Source organism: Rhinopithecus bieti, unplaced genomic scaffold (assembly GCF_001698545.2).
Source record: "Rhinopithecus bieti isolate Rb0 unplaced genomic scaffold, ASM169854v2 scaffold_33303, whole genome shotgun sequence".
Lineage (NCBI taxonomy): Eukaryota > Metazoa > Chordata > Mammalia > Primates > Cercopithecidae > Rhinopithecus > Rhinopithecus bieti.
This window is the reverse complement of record NW_016814421.1, coordinates 201060-223451: the sequence shown is the minus strand read 5'-3', so window position 1 is coordinate 223451 and position 22392 is coordinate 201060. Positions and strand designations below refer to the sequence as shown.

The 22392-nt window shown below is 40.8% G+C and overlaps 1 protein-coding gene across 5 annotated transcripts in view; it reads left to right on the top strand.

The window, feature by feature from the left end:
* CCDC68 (coiled-coil domain containing 68) overlaps positions 1 to 20801 on the top strand; it is a 59064-nt gene extending 38263 nt beyond the window's left edge. For 3 of the 5 annotated variants that reach the window (XM_017850149.1, XM_017850150.1, XM_017850152.1), the window contains exons 9-12: positions 1930 to 2035; positions 3313 to 3396; positions 13478 to 13554; positions 16990 to 17363. In XM_017850149.1, coding sequence (XP_017705638.1) covers positions 1930 to 2035; positions 3313 to 3396; positions 13478 to 13554; positions 16990 to 17047 — 325 coding nt within the window. In that variant the 3' untranslated portion in view covers positions 17048 to 17363. Of the gene's footprint in view, positions 1 to 1929; positions 2036 to 3312; positions 3397 to 13477; positions 13555 to 16989; positions 17364 to 19897 lie in introns of those variants that run through there. The other 2 variants (XM_017850153.1, XM_017850154.1) reach the window with 2 other exon arrangements.
* Positions 20802 to 22392: the final 1591 nt, after the last annotated feature.

The window sequence follows — 22392 nt, the reverse complement described above, 5'->3', positions numbered from 1 at the left end:
CATGGGTATATTGCCTGATGCTGAGGTTTGGGCTACTGTTAAATCTGTCACCTAGGTAGCAGGCATAGTATTCAGTAGGTAGTTTTTCAACCCTTTCTCCTCCATTCTTTCCCCCTCTAGTTGTCCACAGGATCTATTGTTTCCTTCTTTAAGTTTGTGTTTACCCAGTGTTTAGCTCCCACTTATAAGTGGAATTGTGCAGTATTTGATTTTCTTTTTATGCCTTAATTCACTTAGCATGATGACCTTCAGTTGCATCCACGTTGCTGCAGAAGACACAATTTCATTCTTTTTTATGGCTGCAAAGTATTCCAGGGTGTATATGTAACACATTTTCTGTATTGAATCCACTGTTGATAGGCACCTAGGTTGTTTATATATATGTCTTTGCTCTCATGAATACTGCTGTGATGGACATATGACTATATGTATCTTTTTGGTAGAATGATCGGGTTTCCTTTGGGTATATACCCAGTAATGGGATTGCTGGGTTGACTTCTGTTTTAACCCCTTTGAGAAATGTCCAAACTGCTTTCCAAAGTGGCTGAACTAATTTACATTCCCACCAACCGTGTAAAAGCATTCTCTTTTCTCTGCATCCTGGCCAGCATCTGTTATTTTTTTATTTTTTAATAATAGCCATTATGACTGCTGTGAGATGGTATCTCATAGTGGTTTAGATGTGCATTTCTCTGAAACAATGTTTTAGTCCATTCTATGAAACAAAATGGAAACTGATAACTCTTTTTTCTAATTAGAACATGCTATATAGTATCTTATGAATTTCCACCATCTTTGTGATTCATATAGAGGCTGAGGCAGGTGGATCACCTGAGGTCAGGAGTTGAAGACCAGCCTGGCCAAAATGGTGAAACTCTGTCTCTACTAAAAGTACAAAAATTAGCCAGGTGTGGTGGCGCATGGTTGTAGTCCCAGCTGTGAGAATCGCTAGAGCCCAGAGGTGGTGGTTGTGGTGAGCCAAGATCACCTCACTACACTCCAGACTGGGTGACAGAGTAAGACTCTGTCTGAAAAAAACAAACCACCACCACTACCAACAACAACAAATGAAAAAAGGAAACAGAATTGGGATGACACTGGATAAGAGCAAAGGCCAAGTGTCTTCTCTGAGGTCACAATGCTTCTAAGCTTGGTAGTGTTGTCACAATGTATGTGGCTTCATAACTCTAATAATAGTAGCAAGTAGAGAAATAGCCAAAACAGTACAACCAATTCCAGTTACCTGAATGGAGCTTTGGGAAAGTGTAAATAATCTAAGTTCAAAACTGACTTTTTTTTTTCCCATAATGGTTGATGTGGACTCAAAAATATTTACTGGAATTTAATTTCTTCCTTTCTTCTCTTTTCCCCCCCACCTTTCCCTATGAATCAATAGTAGAATTACCAAAAGTAGGAAGCCAAAAAATAAAAAATAAAAAAAGACAATCACAGACAACCCACAACATATACTAAGCCCAAATCATTAGAAATTGGTTTCTTATAAATATATTAATAGATAAAAATCTCCCTTTCTGCTCACATGTTCTGACTCTGCTATTGCCATGCAATTGTCTGTGAAGTTTGATGGGTGCCACGTCTGTGGGTGCTCAGGCAAGGCAATTTAGCATATAAGTGCTTTATCATACTGAATACAACTTGATTCCACTACGTGCTGGAGGAGTCACAGATGGTCAGAAAGGAGCTTTTGACATGAATTGATATTCTCATTCAAGTTAAATCCAAACAAATCAGAACCCACTTCATAGCTATTTATCTTCAGTGTGTCCTGTGTGGCATAATGGGGCCCTGGGGCCTTACCCACCTGATTCCCAGTAGCAGTGTGGTGTGGAGGAGGGCTAGCAGTAAGGGCATGCTATGGAACGTGTGAGCCAATCATTTTCTCTTGCTCTTTTTTCTTTGCATTCCCAGTTGCCAGGATCTTCAGAGGGCAATTTCCATTCTCCAGGAGCAGATCTCTCATCTGCAGTTTGTGATTCACTCTCAACATCAGAACCTGCGCAGTGTCATCCAGGAGGTCAGTTTAATCAAGTGTATTTATCTGGTAAACGATATGTTTACGGTGTGGAGCCCAAATATGAGTGGCTTGACTGGACTTTCAAAGCAATGAGATTTCTCTTCCTACTGACATATCTTTTTTTTTGTTTCTCATGCAATATGGCTCTGTTTCCAATGACCTCTCTTGTTTGTAACACCAACACCTGTAATATTGTCAATGAAGATAGCTTGGAAAATTATATGTAACTGTTTTTTAGATGTTTCGGTGATTTTCTAAAAGTATTCTGAGCCAAATAATGTACACTGGTCTTTAGACAATTTCACAGGTCAGGAGATGCAGCCCTTCCTTGAGCATGAAATGATCTATTTTCATAACCTCATAATTTATTTAGGAGATGATTTAGGGTACCGGTGTAGCCTGGCCCTCCTTCTCTGGAAGCAGCCTGACAGGTGGCAAAGTAGAGGCGACTGTGGTAGCAGCCAGATAGATGGTGGAGTGTGTATTTAAAATCTACTTCAAGATATGCACTGATCTGGTTTTGGGGGTCTGTTTTAAAATTTAAAATCAGACTTCTATTCAATTACTTTACTACCAAATAGAAGTCCTCCCAAATAACTCCAGAGCCTTCCTGACACAGATACAGCATTTGTGCTTGCTTGGCTATGACCTCACTGAAAGGCCAGATAATTGAGTAGTGGAATTTGAGAGCCAGGAGGGACTTTGGGTGCACCCCACACCCTCTTTTTATAGAGCAGTTTAATGACAGCTAGTCGTGCCAAAGTTGGTCTTAGAATCCATGTGTCCCCTCTCTTCCTTCACCGTTTTGAATCTCGTCACCCCACCTCCCAATTCCACATTGCCTCTTGGCAAAGCAGGTTCACCTCATTATGCTGCTGCTTGACAAATCTCTACCGCAGGGAGCCTCTGCACACCAGGCAGTGGCCTTGCATCCTGTCCACCAGCAGCTGCATCTGCAGGATGAGAACATCAAGTTGCTGAGACGCAGAAGGGTGGCCAGTGCTGCTTTCATAGGACGCACTCCTGCTGAACTTGGTTTAAACAGGTTATCCAAAGATTAAAGTGAATCACGGCACCAGCTGAGGGCTTTCAGCCCCAGGTGTCAATATGGCCTGCTACTTTCTGTTGCCTGCTGAGTCTGCTAATGCTGTGAGATTTAATTTTTCTTTTAATTTGATGAACATCTTTTGACTTCAGAAATCCATACAATTTCTGACTTAAGTAACTATTTCCTGTGGTCTGACAAGGTTTTTCCTATTGTGTTTTCTAATTATTAGATGGAAGGATTAAAAAATAATTTAAAAGAACAAGACAAAAGAATTGAAAATCTCAAAGAAAAGGTTAACATACTTGAAGCCCAGGTAAGGAGGGAACCTATCTTACATTTTGTTGTGAAGGTGTTAGTGTGCGTGTGTGTGTGTGTGTGTGTATCTGTGCGTGCAAGGGTATCAGTATCAGTGAGCCTGTGTATGAAAGTATGCAATTGTATGCCTGTATACTACTACTAGTATTTCTGTTTGGGAGTGGGCGTGTGAGCGTCTGTGTGATTGTGTGTGCTGTGTCTGTGTATGTCTAAGTGTATGTGCGTGTGTCTCTGTGTGTATCCAAGTGTCATTTTGTGACTGTGTCTGTGCATATTCTATGCATAAGAAATTAGCGCTATGGAAAAAAGGATGGACAATTTAATGATTGTTAAATTATGAAGTGTTTAAAAGATTGCATTATGTTATTAAATTATTAACATTATTAATGTTAAATATTAAATAAATATTATTAAATTATTATTAAAAGTTCATTCAGATTTTCCAGAATACTCGCTGTAATGGAGAGACAGATGATCACCTCTCTTGATATGGGCTCGAATCAGAGGCTTGCTCAAGTACACTCTTGTGTAAATTTCACTCTAGTCAGATGGCCAGGCTTCCTGTCTCCTGCCTTTGTTCCCACACATAATCCTTTCCTGGCTTGAGATGTCCTCTTTCCTCCTTTCTTCATTCATATCCATCCTGGCCTCCCAGCTTTGCCTCCAGGATTACCCGCTTCTAGAAGCCTGTTATAATTGTCTTGCTTTTCAGTGTTTTAAAACTGAACACAACATATCCTAACGTACTGGGATGACACATGCTTTTCTTCCCTCCCACTCACTCCCCCTTTCCTCAGGACCCCTGTATTAGTCTGTTCTCATGCTGCTAATAAAGACATACCCAAGACTGGGTAACTTATAAAGAAAAAGAGGTTTTGTGGGCTCACAGTTCCACATGGCTGGGGAGTCTTCACAATCATGGCATGGCAGAAGGTGGAAGCCATGGCTTGCAGAGCAGCAGACAAGAGAAGTGTCAGTAGGGGAAATGCCAGATGCTTATAAAACCATCAGATCTTGTGAGAACTCACTCACTATCATGAGAACAGTATGGGGGAAACTGCCGCCGTGATTCAATTATCTCCACCTGGCCCTGCCCTTGACACGAGAGGTTATTACAATTCAAGGTGAGATTTGGGTGAGGACACAGAGCCAAACCATATCAATCCCTTTGCTGGCACTCAGCTGCCATCCTCAGCTGGCGATGCCCCTGCCTTGCAGGAAGTGCAGTGAAGTCCCTGCCAAGGTTGGAGTTCCTCTGAAGACCCCACAGCACTTCCACCTCACTCCATTTCTTGCCGTGTCTCTGCTTCTGTCTCTGTCAAATGGCTCATCACCCACTGCCTGGAGCTGGGCACCTGTTCTACTCCATCCCTCAGTATTTTGATTTTTTGCTAATTGTCACCTGCCAATGTTAATGTTGCTCAGTCCTGTGGACTGTGGAGATGTTCTGACTTCCCACTGGAGGCCTTATCATCTTTTGGAACTGTTCCTTCCACTGCCATGTTCTTTCCACTTTCCCCTAACAGAAGATAATCCTAATAATAGTTTTTTACACGTTAATTTTTGTAGCCTCATTTTCCGTTTCTACCTTCCCAGCAGACAACTGTTCTCTTTTGGTTTTGAGAAGCTCACACTCTCCTTAGACTCTCGCCCTCTTCAGGCTGTATGGGACTGATTAACACACTGCTCTCAGCTCTGTGCATCTAAAAATGCCTTGATTGTGGAATAATTGGCTCAAAACTAGTGTTCACTCAAGTGCCCAGTAATAGCTGGCTAATTTATATCAGCGGACCTTCAGATTATGTGATTCATGTCACAGTGGAGCCTCCTTGTATGAAATGTTCTCTAAAGACATTTCTTCACAGCCTTTCTTCGTGGCTTTTTGGCAAATGTTACTTGATAAAATATTTTTTCTTATATTATTACATATAGCAATATATTATATATTTCATATATATATATTTTTAAACAGGGTCTCACTCTGTCACTTAGGCTGGAGTGCATGATCTCGGCTCACAGCAACCTCTGCCTCCTAGGTTCAAGCGATTCTCCTACCTCAGCCTCCCGAGTAGCTGGGATTACAGGTAGACACCATGTCACCCGGCTAATTTTTGTATTTTTAGTGGAGAAGGGTTTACACCATGTTGGCCAGGCTGGTCCCAAACGCCTGACCTCAAGCGATCTGCCCACCTCGGCCTCCCAAGGTGCTGAGATTACAGACATGAGTCACCATGCCTGGCCTATTTCTTGTATTTTTTATGTAACTAACATTCATTTATTCCATATAAGTTGGGACATAATGGATAAGCAACTAGAACAAGAAAATCACTGATAAAAGTACCATCCCTGGATACTAAATCAGCATAGTTGGGTATATCTCTGTTTTGTGGGAATCTATGTGCCTGTTATATACCTGTGTGTACATACTAACTATAGAATATATATGGCACTGTACTGTGCCTATTGAATTTTTGTTTTTAAACTTTCATTCATTTTATTCATTTTTCCACATCACTAATTATGTAATTACTTCTACACTTAATTATTGAGTGGCTACTACGATATAGGCACTAAATTTTGGAAAACAATGTTGAACAAAATAGACATGAGTCCTGTTCCCTGGAACTTCCTGGCTAGTGAGTGAATTTGAAATGCCTCTTTATTCTGGACTAAATTCTTATTGAAACTGTTCCAACAGCGAATCAGCCTATTTTGACTCCAATAGCTTATTGCTTTAATTATTGGACATCTGTAATATGTTTTATGGAGAGGTTGTTTTAGGGTTGGCATCATTCTCAGATCTTTCACTTCATATGGTTCTGGGCTCTGCTCATATCTGATTAAGTGCCCATTCTTATCACAAAGTCAAGGTGTCAGTGGTACTACTGCTTCGAATTCAATTTTGTGTTCTTTAATTATGCCTATTTATTTATATTGTTCCCAATGCGGATTTTATCTTCCTAAATAAACTGACAACTTAACCCAGATACTGTACATTATCCAGTTGGCCTGTTGGTTAAACAGTTAGACAAGGAAGATGTATTTGTTTCCATTGTACTCTGTTTGTATATTCCAAAAGCTAGCGAATAATTACTGACTATTCAGCAATTATGCCACAGAAATAGATGTGTGTCCCTCTCCTTTCATGGAAACTTCTTGGTTTGTGGCAGACTCTCTACAGTAATGCAACAGAACCTCTCAGTGTTATCTTAGATTCTCTGTATGTAGCTCAACCCAAGCCAGTGTTTTCTTTTTTCTTTTCTTTTCTTTTCTTTTCTTTTCTTTTCTTTTATTTTTTTTGAGACAGTGTCTCACTTTGTCACCCAGGCTGGAGTGCAGTGGCATGATCTCATAATCTTGGCTCACTGCAGCCTCCGCCTCCCAGGTTCAAGCAATTCTCCTACCTCACACTCCCAAATAGATGGGATTACAAGTGCCCACCACCACACCTAACTAATTTTTGTATTTTTAGTGGAGACAAGGTTTCACCATGTTGGCCAGGCTGGTCTAGAACTCCTGATCTCAGGTGATCCGCCTGTCTTGGCCTCCCAAAGTGCTGGGATTATAGGTGTGAGCCATTGTGCCCAGACTCAAGCCAGTGTTTTCTAACACTTGTATAAAAAAGGCTTCCAATAATAACAGTATCTGAGGAGTAACTTTATGTTCTCAACATTTATTTTCTTCAATAAATAAATCTTTCTTTCACAGCAGTGGATGCTATTTGCCCATCTGAGCTTTAAAGAGTCCAAGCCATATTTACTTATTTATTCAACGGATTTTTTTGTGTGTTTATGATGTGTCAGGAAATGTTCTAAGTGCTGGGTATATGGCCGTGAATGTGACAGATTGTCCCTGGCTTCATCTTACTTACACTTTGAGGAAACAGACAATAAATAAATAAACAAGCAAGTTTACAGCTTGCTCAGGAAGGGCCAAGTTCTCTGAGGATGAGTGGAAGAGTGTGGGGAGTCGTAGAGCAAAAGGGATTAGGGAGGGCACCTCTGAGCACGTGATGTTGGACCAGGTATCCAAATACCTAAATACAGTGACTATGAGCCATAGTGATTCCATTTATTTTATTTTATTTTTATTTTGTTATATGTTTTTTAGGGACAGGGTCTCACTCTGTTGCCTAGGCTAGAGTGCCGTGGCGTGATCATGACTCACTACAGCCTCAACCTCCCAGGCTCAAGCAATCCTCCCACCTCAGCCTTTTGTGTAGCTGGGAATACAGGCGCACACCACCATGCCTGGCTAATTAAAAAAAAAAAAAAAAAAAAAATTGTAGAGACAGAGTTTCACTGTGTTGCCAGGGCTGGTTTCAAACTCCTGGGCTCAAGTGATCCTCCTGCCTTGGCCTCCCAAAGTGCTGGGATTACAAGTGTGAACCACTTCACCCAGCCTCATAGTGAATACATTTCTATCCTATTCCTGGTAAATGGCTTGTTATAAAGCTTTTGAACTAGAATAAAATGTGCAGGGGTACACTGTCTTGCACTGCAAATTTAAGGCCACTGCCAATTTTGGAATTCGTGAAATAACAGAAGGGACTTATTCAGTTTATGAAAAATGATCATCAGAGCTTGAACAACCCTTTAAACACATCAACTTTTTAAACCATAAAGATAGCACCACTTTCTCATTCATGCTAAAATCATTTGTCTCTGTTTAGTCATGCTACATATTTTGTTTTCTTCAAAGCTGCTCCAGGAGAGTTATTATTGACTACATTTTGCAAGTGACAAAACTGAGGGTCTGAGAAGTGAAGCAATTTGTTTAAAATCACTCAGCGAGCAGGTGGCAGAACCTGCATTTGAGTCTGCTTAACTTTGCAGCACATGCCTGGCCATCAATATCTACCTATCTCTGTATCTGGGTGATATGGTTTGGCTGTGCCTTCACCTAAACCTCATCTTGAATTGTAGCTCCCATAATTCCCACGTGTTGTGGGAGGGACCTGGTGGGAGATCTTTGAATCCTGGGGATAGTTTCCCCCATACTGTTCTCGTGGTAGTGAGTAAGTCTCATGAGATCTGATGGTTGTTTTAAGGAGAAACCCCTTTTGCTTGGTTCTCATTCTTTATTGCCTGCCTCCCTGTAAGACGTGTCTTTGCATCTCCTTTCCATTCTGGCCATGATTATGAGGCTTCCCCAGCCATGTGGAACTGTGAGTCCATTAAACCTCTTTCCTTTATAAATTACCCAGTCTTGGGTACATCTTTATTAGCAGTGTCAGTACAGACTAATACACTGGGTGATTAAATGTGTGTGTGTGTGTGTATACATGTTTGTGAAATATATATGTGTAGCCAATATATTTTTAAACACATGGTTACAACATTAAATTTGTGTAATCTTTTACATTGATTTTAGTCATTGTCACAGTTACTATATTAAATATTTTCTATTTTACTTCTAGCTTTCAAGTAATGAAAATACATCCTTTTTTCCTGTGGTGGTCTTTCTATCCTAGCAGTTTTTTTCCCCTCCCTATAGGCAATAAAATTGACTCATATAACCCTATCTTTTAAAAAATCTTTAATTCTGCTTAACCAGTTTTAAATATCACCAGAAATTTTCTGCTTAACTCTACCAAAATTATTTACTTTCTTTCTGTTTTTGCATATATTTCATCATCTTAATTTATAGCTCTGACACTCGTCTTATAGTTATTGCATTTCTAGTTTCTTCACTAAGGACCTGCTCCTTGGGAAATGCATTTTCAGAAATTACTGCATTTTCTGAACTTTGAAGATTACCCTACTCTATATAAGCACCATCATCCTTAAAATTTAATTCTGGAGTGTGTTGCTAAAATATTAAGTATGCAAAAAATTATATTCTTTTTGAAAACTATGTCAATAAACTATCCTTAGATGGAACCATAATAATGGCAGGCATATTCTGGCCAGTGATTTGTAGTTTTTAAATAAAACTCATGCATATACTGTCCTAGTTAAAGGAAAAATCAGAAAAGTCTATGAATCAAGACTAAATGCCTAAATCTGGTAGATGAAACAAATCAGCATGGAATTTAAAATAAATTAAAGAGAGTCTAACATAATAACTCTTATGCTTTTGTGTTATTTGGTACTGAATTGGTTGAGAAACTGGGAGTTTATTCTGGGGAAAACCTAAGTAGCTTATACCTAATTGACCAGTCACAGAATATTTTCATTTCAATGGTGCTTGTCATCAAGAGACTGCGTTTCAAATTGCTTTGTCACGTGTAAAGTACTATAAAGAGGGCCTTTTTTTTAGGCACATGCTTGGCCTATAATATGTGCCTGCCCTTGTTTGGAGTGTATAATAGATTTATATTCATTTTATGAGGAAATCTTCACCATCAATTGATCAAATCTGAAGTACATTTCCCGGGTGAAACTTAGCTTCACTCTTGAAATTTCACAGTGAAATGATGACTGCATGTGAAGATACTGGCTCCATCTTTGAGTTATTATTCATGGTAAATGCTGGGAGCTAAGAAGGGGCATAGTCCAAGGCTGACTCTAAACCATTGACTTACTCCAAACCATCAGGTGGAATTTCAGAAAATACCTTGTAGGCCAGGTGCAGTGGCTCTCACCTGTAATCTCAGCACTTTGGGAGGCTGAGGCGGGCGGATCACTTGAAGCCAGGAGTTCAAGAGTAGCCTGGCCAACATGGTGAAACACTGTCTCTACTAAAAAAAAATACAAAATTTGGCTGAGTGTGGTAGCACATGCTTGTAATCCTAGCTACTCGGGAGGCTGAGGCAGGAGAATCTCTTGAACCCAGGAGGTGGAGGTGGATGTTGCAGTGAGCCATTGATGGCTGTAATGGGCCATCTGGAGGGGCTATTGCCATCTCACTGGCTGCAGCAGGGAGGCGTGGCAAGGGCTGCATTCTCTATGGAGCCCACAAGAGCCCCATGCCTGCTGGGCACAGCTGCAGCTGCTTGAACTGTGACTGCAGACTCAGGAGTCCCTGCACTCTTGGGAGCCCTGGAAGGCCCCCTTTGCTCTTGCAGGCTCTGAAGTGCCTGCTCCCACTGCCTGGCTTCTCCCTGCTGTTGGCACCCTCTCCAGTCTTGGAGCAAAGTTGGGGCCAAGCCTGGGCACTGTCACAGCTCAGCCGGGTATGTGCATGTTTGGGTCGTGCTGACATGCCAACCCCTTTCTGCCTCAACCCCCTCTGGACTTTGGGCACCAATAAGCATGGGAAGGAAGCCAAGGGGGTGCTGAGGGCAGTTTGGTGCTGGCCTGAAGGTGCCCCTTGGCACAGACAGCCTAGGTGCTATGAACCACAGCAGAAGGCAGACAGGCTCCTGGGCAGAAGGGGGCAGGTCCCAGTGAGTCCCCACCTTCAGGACAGGGAGGGTCTAAAGGCTGGGGGCCAGGCTGCCAGTCCTATGGACTGGAGTAAGAACTTGTGTTGCCTTTTCTGGGCCCACTCATGGATGCCCATGGAGGAATCAGCACATACTTCCTTCCCCTCTGAAGCCATAAAAGCCCCAGGCTTAGCCAGAGCTGAGCAGACATTGGGATGACCAGCTGCAGAGAGGAGCTACCCACTCCTGGGCCTCCTCTCTGCTGAGACTCAAGCAGATATTGGGACAACCTGCCTGCAGAGAGGAGCCACCCATTCTAGGGCTTCCCTTCTGATGAGAGCTGCACAGACGATGGAGCAGTCAGCTGTAGAGAGGAGCTACCCTCTCTGTTGATAGCTGAACACTTGGGATTACTTGCCTAGCAGAGAGGAGCTACCTTCTCTGCTGGGAGCTGGACGCTTGTCAGGACACCCTGGCTGTGGAAAGGAGCTGCCCCCTGCAGGTTTCCTCTGAGCTGCTCAATAAACCTCCTCTTTGTCTTGGTCACCCTCCACTTGTCTGTGTACCTCATTCTTCCTGGTTGCTGGACAAGAACTCAGGACCCACTGGATGCCTGGGCTAAAAGAGCTGTAACACAAACAGGGCTGAGACATGCCCCTTGTTCGCCATGTTGCTGGCAAAGAGAAGGAAAGAAGAGCTGTGGTCCTTTGGGCAGCCCAGACCTGGGAGCTCCCTGAGCCAGGGTTGTGACTCTCTTTGGGGCCTTGCGGTTCCTGGCATCTCCAAGCTTCTAGGTGCCACCGTGTACCCCGGTGCCGGCTGTGGAAGCTGCTTGTGGTGCACCTGGTCTGGCTGCAGCCTTGCAGAGCCAGCACCCATGCCAGTACCTGGCGCTGTGCGCCCCACTGCAGCAGCTGGCATGTTTGACTGTGCACAGTGGCTGGACCCCACGCTTGCTCACACAACCCTGGCCATTTCACACCTGACTGGCCCTTGATAGGCCTGAGACCTAGGCCAGTAGCGTGCAGCCTGCCAAACTGAGTGGACAAAATGAGCCCAACGGACCCAAGTAAAACTTTGGCAAAGGCGCCGCTGGCCTCAAAGGTTTCCGGCCAGAAAAATTACACCCTGTAACACTGAGATTGCACCACTGCACTCCACTCCAGCCTGGGCGACAGAGTGAGACCTTGTCTCAAAAAAAAAAAAAAAAAAAAAAGAAAAAGAAAAATACCTTTTAAACTGTAATTACATGACTCTCTACATCTGTGTTCCTAGAAAGGGAAGGGAGCTGGTGTGCTGTTGTTCATCACCTGTCATCGTTCCACTCAGCTACCTTTTGGTCTCAGACACTTTTATATGGGTGTGTCCTTTAAAGACCCCTGACCCGACAGTGCAACCCACTGGCAACTCTGCATTGCTCATGATCCTTCACTGTTTTAAGTCTCACTTTCCAGATCTGGGAAGTGAAATTGCTCGCTTGACTATGTTGTAGAGAAAGCACTGGCTCTGGACGGGAGGACACAGCTTGGCATTGAGCTCTGCATAAATAGGATGTGGGGCACTGAAGTCTTTGGAATTCAATTTGTAGTTATAAAAATAGTACTTGAGGCTGAGCGCAGTGGCTCACACCTACAATCGCAGCACTTCGGGAGGCTGAGACAGGTGGATCACTCAAGTCCAAGAGTTTAAGACCAGTGTGAGCAACATGGTGAAACCTGTCTCTACCAAAAATACAAAAATTAGCCAGGCATAGTGGCGCTTACCTGTGGTCCCAGCTATTCGGGAGACTGAGTGGGAGGCAGGTTTGAGCCCGGGAAGTGGAGGTTGAAGTGAGCTGAGATAGTGCCACTGTATCCAGCCTGGGTGATGGAGCCAGACAGTGTCTAAAAACAAATTAAAAAAGGCACTTGGACTAGAAAATCATAACCGACTGCCTTTACGTCTTAAAATCTGTGCCAGGCACTAGTTGAGCACTTGACATATTTTTTATCTCATTTCAAATCTGTGAAGAAGGTGTTATTATTATTATATCTGTAATACAGTTGAGGAAATTAGGCACAGAGAGGTTAAGTAACCTAAATGAGGTCACGTAACCAGTGAGTATGCTAGGATTTGTACGTGAGAACTTGTGCTCTAACCATTAGTCCTGTTCTTAGCTGTTGCATGAACTCCCAGAATTATGAGAGTGATTCCAGATGTAAAATATTATGTTCATATTACACTTGTTTCTTCCAACAATTTACACAAAGTAGGCAGTACATGTATCATTTACCGCTAGTATAGATATGAAGAAACTAAGGCTTCATAAGAAAATTAAGCCTATAGAGGCCATGAACTTACATTAATAGTAAAGAGCAGATGGGACCTATTTTCATGGGGTTTATAATCAAGAGATTGCAAAAGGAAGACGAACATGTGATCGATATTATGGGTATCTTTAACAAGGTTCCCTAAAAGTTCTTTTCATTTGTCTGTATTTTTAAAACTCTGTAAAATAAAATATAGATCCTTCAGCTGTTGAATTTCAGATGCTAAATCAGAATACTATATTTTAGTCCCTTTGTAAATTATACATTTTCAGGGAGTATCTGCATCTTCAGAGATAATATTTAGTGACTTTCAACTGTCTATTTTCTTTGTTCGATAGTATAACTGCAATAACAAACTTACTGCCAAGGAGTGAGGCAGGTGTTGGGTTGAATAGAAGCATTCAGGGTGTAACCTAATAAATGTGTTAGTTACTTGATGTCTGCATTTTTTTCAATTTTAGAATAAAGAACTAAAAACCCAGGTAGCACTTTCATCTGAAACTCCTAGGACAAAGGTATCTAAGGCTGTCTCTACAAGGTAAGGTCTTTGTCTTCTTCCACCCTGTCTTCACAACCTATATTGAACATGTTTGACATTCAACCCACTGAAGAAAGGTTCCAGTATGTCACTACTTATGTAATCATTTGTTTACTGTCTGTCCCCCAGTTTCTATTCAGAACTGTGTTAATCTTGTTCATCATTTAATCCTCAAAGCCTAATGTAGAAATACTAAATAAATTAATGAACAAATTTAATTATCTCTTTTTTCTTCTTTGCCCCAAAACAAGCCCAATCTCAACTCCAACACCTAGGCATTACAGATCATCTCCTTTATTGTCTTTCCTCTTCTGTTGCTCTATTTTTATGCCATTGATGGACATTTTAATCTTTAATTGTTGGCATTTATTGAAATTGCTATGTTGTCAACTCTAATAAATTATTAATATAAATATCACCAGGGCAAGAATAGTTCTTTTTAATTTCCTGCATTGCTAAAGACAAGGTTCTTCAACAACTATCTAATAATGAATGATTTCAAGTGATGATGACGACCTATTAAAGAAATTGAAATGATGGTTGAAACCATCTAAGTCATTTTTTTAAGTTAAATTTTTGTTGTGGTTGTTGGCAGAATCAGAATCTGGGCTCAAATCTCATTTCCACAAACCCCATGAAATTATCATTTAAAAGAAAACATAGTTTCTAATTACATGTATCATTTAAAAGTGATTAAAACTTCCTCTTTTACCAGCTTTTGAATTTCCCAAGCTAGTTTCTCTTGGGAAGAATCTCATTTTCTAAAACTCTCTTCAGCCCAGTGCCAGAGGTGGAAAAAATCAGACCCACTGTGATTAGCATCAGTCTAGGAATTCACGAAGATTCTTCTCTCTCTTTAAAACTGTCTGAAACAGTATTTCATTTTGCTAATGATGTACGTAATTAGAGACTAGAGATGAAACTATTAGGATTCAAGTCCTTTAAAATCTTTTGGCCTACAGATGCTTGTTATAAGCTTTTTGGCCACTAGCCCTGCAACTTCTAGAAAAGAAAAGAAATGGAGCCCCAGAGGTTTCCCAGGAGGAGATGAAAGGCCTACATTTCACAAACAGGGAGAGTGGAGTCACTTCAATTGGGGAAGATGTGAAAGGTTTGGACTAGGAGGGCAAGCGTGACATTCCAAGGGAAGGAAGGATGGCTAATATTTTGCTCCCTTCCATCTGTACCATTCCCACTGGGGTGGTGAAGCACTATGGCCAATCATAGCTGCTTGGACCTGGAGGGAATGGGGCCAGAATGGAGCAGACAAAGAAACAGCTGGTTATCTTCATATGGTAACTACTCTAGTATTGAATGCTGGCACTCTGGCTGGTATATAGGGGTCATATTGTAGAGAATGACTTCTTTTGCCATCTCTTTAGCTACAGCTATTAATTAGCATTTAACTAATTAATAGTTAAAGGTTTACTGTTCTTTTTCTTCTCCCTGTGACTTGGGAAAGGCCAAATGGGGGAAATTTCCTAACTGCAGTGGTGAAACAAGACTGAATGGCCCCTTTGTTCTGTGATTTTGATAGAAATTCTTGTGTCAATGATATAAAGCAGCGGTCCCCGACCTTTTGGCATCAGGACCCAGTTTCATGGAAGACAGTTTTTCCATGGACCAGGGTGGAGAGGATGGTTTTGGGGTGACTCCAGTGCCTTACATTGATTTCTATTTTTATTACATTGTAATATATAATAAAATAATTATAAACTCACTATAATGTAGAATCAGTGGGAGCCCTGAGTTTGTTTTCCTGCAACTGGCTGGTCCTATCTGGGGGTGAGACAGATATTCAGGCATTAGATTCTCATAAGAAGTGTGCAACCTAGATCCATCACATGCACAGTTCACAATGGGGTTCGCGCACCTATGAGACTCTAATGCCATTGCTGATCTGACAGGAGGTGAGCTCAGGAGATAATGTGAGCGATAGGGAGTGGCTGTAAATACAGATGAAGCTTTGCTCTCTTGCCCACTGCTCACCTCCTGCTGTGTAGTCCTATGCCTAACAGGCCATAGAGTGGTACCAGTCCATGGCCCAGGGGCTGGGCACCCCTGATATAAAGGCAGGACTCACATTTGCAGAATAAAATATGGCCCATTGGTTGCTTGAAAAATGTAAGTGGTAGTTTAGTTTTGTAAATCTGGCTTTACAAATATACAATAGAATTAACTCTAGGGAGAGATTTGAGTATAAAGATAACTGTTAAGACTGAAATTAGAAAATTATGTACACATAAAACTTTAATCTTGGCAAATCTCTACACATTCTCTCAGGAAATACAAACAAACAAGGTTTTTCTTTTTTACTTGAGCATTAGAACATATAGATCCTTCCTTCCTTCTTCTTCCTTCCTTCCTTTCCTTCCTTCCCTTCCTTCCTTCCTTCCTTCCTTCCTTCCTTCCTCCCTTCCCTCCCCTCCCTTCCCTCCCCTTTTTTTCTTTCTTTCTCTCCCTTCCCTCCCCTCCCCTCCTTCCCTCTCCCTGCCCTTCCTTTCCCTTCCCCTCTTCCCAAGAAGTCCCTCCCCTCCCCTCCACCTCCTTTCATTGTCTCTCTCTCTCTCTCTCTCTCTCGTTTTTCTGTTTTGACAGGGCCTCACTCTGTGGCCCAGGCTGGAGTGGCAGTAGCCCAGTCATAGCTCACCTTAACCTCAAACTCCTGGGCTTAAGGGATTCGCTCACCTCAGCCTCCCCAGTAGCTAGGGCTACAGGCACACTGTCACACCTGGCTGTTTTCTTTTGTAGAGAACAGGGTCTTGCTATGCTGCCTAGGCTGGTCTTGAACTCCTGGGCTCAAGTGATCATCCCACCTCAGCCTCCCAAAGTGTTGGAGTTAACAGTCATGAGCCAGTGCATACAGCCTGATGTTTCTTGAGTGGTTTGCTCGAGAGGAGGAGCCATGTTGTTGAACAGCAATAATAAAATATGCATATGTATATATGTGTGTGCATGCATATATATGTGTACATATATATATATATATACACACACACACTCTTACAGTTTTAAATACTAGAATCACACAGTGAGGAAATAAATTCAGGCTATGCAAAATGCATTGAACTAAAACAGCCTGGGGAACAGTTGATTTGTGTTGTGTCATCTCCAACTCACTCTGGGGAATGTCTTCACCAGGTGGAATGGCAGATACAGGCTCTTCCTCTTTCCGGCTTCCCTCATGCTCCCTCATTCTTGTCCTGTTACATCCAGCAGAATTTGCATTTGCGTGCATTAAATGCTTTCACAATGCTATTCTACTGTGTATGCTGGGGAACTGATCAGAATTCATCTATTAATACATCTCTTAGAACAAAGCAGTTAGTTCAGATTTGATATTAATAGTATTGTGGTAGTTGAGTATGGTGGTCCAGCCATGATCACTAGAGTTTAACATTCTTCATTTTGATCATCATGTTGTCTTTTCTACAGTGAATCGAAGACCGAAGGTGTTTCCCCTTATTTAATGTTGATTAGGTTACGGAAATGAACTGGCTGGCTGAAGATCTGATTTAGAAAGACTGTGTGAGTCTTATTTATTCTCTGAAACACAGCACAAATTTCATGTTAAAATGGCACAATGCCATTATTTAAATGGAACTTATTATATACCAATGCCTTTGCAAGAAGATGACATTTCAGAAAATCAAACAAATATGTATTTAATGGATGGACTCTTCAAAACTTACCAAGCAGGTGAAGAAACAGGTGCCTTCCCATGATGGAAGACAGATTCTGCTTTAAATTAAAAAAATACAAATCTGAATCTTGTTTTCAGATTTTTTTCTATGGGGACTGTTTTAAGGTTGTCAACTCTGACTTTTGATNCCTCCTTTCATTGTCTCTCTCTCTCTCTCTCTCTCTCGTTTTTCTGTTTTGACAGGGCCTCACTCTGTGGCCCAGGCTGGAGTGGCAGTAGCCCAGTCATAGCTCACCTTAACCTCAAACTCCTGGGCTTAAGGGATTCGCTCACCTCAGCCTCCCCAGTAGCTAGGGCTACAGGCACACTGTCACACCTGGCTGTTTTCTTTTTGTAGAGAACAGGGTCTTGCTATGCTGCCTAGGCTGGTCTTGAACTCCTGGGCTCAAGTGATCATCCCACCTCAGCCTCCCAAAGTGTTGGAGTTAACAGTCATGAGCCAGTGCATACAGCCTGATGTTTCTTGAGTGGTTTGCTCGAGAGGAGGAGCCATGTTGTTGAACAGCAATAATAAAATATGCATATGTATATATGTGTGTGCATGCATATATATGTGTACATATATATATATATATACACACACACACTCTTACAGTTTTAAATACTAGAATCACACAGTGAGGAAATAAATTCAGGCTATGCAAAATGCATTGAACTAAAACAGCCTGGGGGAACAGTTGATTTGTGTTGTGTCATCTCCAACTCACTCTGGGGAATGTCTTCACCAGGTGGAATGGCAGATACAGGCTCTTCCTCTTTCCGGCTTCCCTCATGCTCCCTCATTCTTGTCCTGTTACATCCAGCAGAATTTGCATTTGCGTGCATTAAATGCTTTCACAATGCTATTCTACTGTGTATGCTGGGGAACTGATCAGAATTCATCTATTAATACATCTCTTAGAACAAAGCAGTTAGTTCAGATTTGATATTAATAGTATTGTGGTAGTTGAGTATGGTGGTCCAGCCATGATCACTAGAGTTTAACATTCTTCATTTTGATCATCATGTTGTCTTTTCTACAGTGAATCGAAGACCGAAGGTGTTTCCCCTTATTTAATGTTGATTAGGTTACGGAAATGAACTGGCTGGCTGAAGATCTGATTTAGAAAGACTGTGTGAGTCTTATTTATTCTCTGAAACACAGCACAAATTTCATGTTAAAATGGCACAATGCCATTATTTAAATGGAACTTATTATATACCAATGCCTTTGCAAGAAGATGACATTTCAGAAAATCAAACAAATATGTATTTAATGGATGGACTCTTCAAAACTTACCAAGCAGGTGAAGAAACAGGTGCCTTCCCATGATGGAAGACAGATTCTGCTTTAAATTAAAAAAATACAAATCTGAATCTTGTTTTCAGATTTTTTTCTATGGGGACTGTTTTAAGGTTGTCAACTCTGACTTTTTGATAGTATAAATAGAAGGAAGAGTATATATGTATGAATGAACATACATTTCCTGCATATATATGTATGAAGGGCATATATAAGAGTTTTTAAGAGTATGAATAGAAGGGAGAGTATATATGTATGAATGAACATACATTTCCTGCATATATATGTATGAAGGGCATATATATGTATGAATGAGCATACATATTTGAAAACTGACTTTTGAATGATAAGAAAAATCTTACAGTGACATGAGTTCATCTCCTGATCCATTGTTTCTTGGAGAATTATACTCAACTGAATTACGGGCAGGAGAAAGAGTGGATTCCTTTTAGCTAATTCCGCAACCCATATGCCCCTCTGAAGTTGAGAGTCATGGCTGCCTCACCACCCATCAGAGAATGACTATTCTTCGGTAGTTCTGGGATTAAAAATTGGTTTCTAGAGGTAACCTGTACACATAAAAACACAGGGATGCACATGGCGTCCTCTACCTTTGTGACTAACTTTCTTCTTGATATTTATTAATAGTATATAAATAAAGTATTGGAGGGGGTAGAAAAAAATGCTGTTAGCCCATACTTCCATGAAAACGTATTCATTATAGGCTCAAAGGAATAATGACTGCTGTCTGCAGCCAGAAAGAATCTGAATTCATGAATTGGAATGATATATCTCGTGTTTTTGTGAAAGTTTTCTTAAATTCTGATACATGCCTTCTTTGTAGGTGGAGTTTGTGATTGCAGTGAATAGACCAAATTCTGACTTGCAGAAATGCAGACATACAGTCAGGAAAGAACAAACTTCAATTAAATGTATAATGAGAGACCTTGGTCCCCCTAAAGGATGAATTTCCTTTAGGCCTTTGATCTTCCCCTCTAGTGTATAACTTTAAATATTTCCTCAGGAAAGATGCTGACGCTTTCATAGTGGAATGTGAAATATCAATATTGTCTATAAAATATTTGAAGATATATAAAAATGAGATGATATAATATATTTATAAATTTATCCAAGTACTGTAATCCTTGAATTGTTGTGTAACTGTATGTGAGTTTTATGCTTCATGGTATCTTTGGAAACATTTTTATTGCTTGCTTATTTTGAAGATATATTTATCTGTTAACATTTAGGGCATAGTTACCCTATGCCAGGAACAAGACTAAGCACTTTACTTGCATTAATTCCTTTTATCTTCCCCAAAACCCTCAGAAGCAGATCATATCATTTCTGTTTTACAGAGGAAGATACTGAGAGTGGTTGAGTAATTTGCCCAGCTGCTAACTGTGAAGCAAAAATTTGAGCCTTTTGACTTGGCTATTGATATTCATTCTACTTGCTCACATGGTGGTCTAAGAAATTTCCCAGCTATAGAAATCTCTCTGTTTTTGCCACTTCAATCAACATATAGCTTCCTGGATGTCTGCCTGTGTTATTTTGTGGATGACAGTAAGAAATAACAAATACTGATAAAATCAATATTTTGCTGAAATGAGTTGATCTTTCACCAGTTGGACTACCACTGTGAGAACTCAGTTGAGATAAACTTCCCTGCTAAAAATCTGTTTATCATACATTTATTATTTATGACTTTGTGTCACATTGAAGAATTTATTCGTGATACATTTTCAGGCACACTTGTAGGAAAATTAGGATCATGACTCCTGCTTTAAATATTTGCAGTGTAGTAAGAGAATCCGTCTTTTACTAGGAGACCAGATTCCTTTAATACCTCATTCATCATGCTGTATTGTAATAAATTTCAGATTTTGGAATGGGCTTATTTAACTGACCTAACAATCTTGATGATCTTAGAATAAGAAAAACTTATTCTAAGGTCAAAAGTGGAAAGACACTGCTGGTTTTTATTTTGATTTCACTATACTCGTTTTTGAACATGGAAATACAGTGGTGAAACCACCTATGCAAAAATGATAACAGTGAGAAAATTATGATGGTGAAAGAGATCTAACCTAATCATCTATCTTGCCTCCAAACTGCCCTTGGTCATTCCTGAGTGTGGGCCAAGCTAACTTTGGGAGAAATTTACTTTATAGGTTAAATTATAGTAGTCCTTCCCAAAACTAAATGATTCTCCTGCCTCAGCCTCCCGAGTAGCTGGGATTACAGGCACTCACCACCATGCCCAGCTAATTTTTGTATTGTTAGTAGAGATGGGGTTTTGCCATATTGGCCAGGTTGGTCTTGAACTTCTGGCCTCAGGTGATCCAACTGCCTTGGCCTCCCAAAGTGCTGGAATCATAGGCATGAGCCACCACACTCAGCCCGCTTCTGCACTTCTGATGACCAGATGGCCCCACCTGGACAAGCAACTCCTCTGTGGCTCCCACCCAAAAGTGGACTCAGTGCAGGAGAACCATTTTCTGCACTCCTATGATTGCGTCCCTGACTAGTCAGCATTTCCCATTCCCCCAAGCCCCCTGCCCACCAAACTATACTTGAAAAACACTAGCCTCTGAGTTTTCAGGGAGGCTGATTTGAGCCAGCTTGAGGTGCATTGAAGTCTTTCTCTATTGCAACCCCCCTGCTATGATAAATTATCTCTATGTAGGCAGAGGGCAAGATAAGCACACTGGGCGGTTACAGTGGAACATACTACAGATGAGACCTGTTCATAACATCTCCAGGCTCACTCTGGAAATCTTTGGATTTCCTGAGAATAAATAAGCCATTTCATAGACCCCCCCAAAGTCTGAATTCTTCAAATATAAATGTGTCTTTATAATACCATCAGCCTCATCATTTATGTGTCGCATATGGATTGTTTCCTATATCCACTATCATAAAATTATCATTTGAATTTTTTTTTTTTTTGAAAAAAAAAAGCACTTCTCAGTGAGAAAGCAAGATTACAAGGGGGAATAACATTTATTCAGCTAAAAGAGTACTCCACAGGAAATACGGGAAAACAAACGCTAGTTCAGTTTTATTCTAAATAAATGTACTTCTAATTGTACTCTTGAATTTATTGGATAACAAGGTCTGAGGTGGGTCTGAAATTCATACATGAAGTCAGGAAAAGAAAAGAAACTTAGTTCTACCATGATTACATATGTTGTTACAAATTATCATTATGAAATGTTTAAACAATTGCTGTAGTATATCTTTCAAATAATTGCTTATAATATGCCTTATCATAAAGAAAATTGATGCTACATTGTGTGAATTATTTGGTTTTATTTCTTTTTATATTAAAATTATGCATAAATAAATTAAGTAGTGTTTTGGGTTTTGTGGTGTTTTTTGTTTTTTGGGTTTTTTTGTTGCTGTTGCTGTTATTGTTGTTGTTTTGAGACAGAGTTTTGCTCTTGTTGACTAGGGTGGAGTGCAAAGGCGCAATCTTGGCTCACTGCAACCTCCACCACCTAGGTTTAAGAGATTCTTCTGCCTCACCTTCCAAAGTTGCTGGGATTACAGGCGCCCGCTAACCATGCCCAGCTAATGTTTTTGTATTTTTAGTAGAGATGGGGGTTTTGCCATGTTGGCCAGGCTAGTCTCGAACTCCTGACCTCGTTGATACACCCGCCTCAGCCTCCTAAAGTGCTGGGATTACAGGCGTGAGCCCCTGGCGCCAGACCAGTAGTTTTTATTTGATTGTTTATGACAATATTATCCATAGCGTATGTATTGTTTTGGTCAGTCAACAGATTTTTAAATAGCTTCCTGAATTTTCTGCTGCTTTTCCTTGGATACAAATTGACAATAAAATAAATCT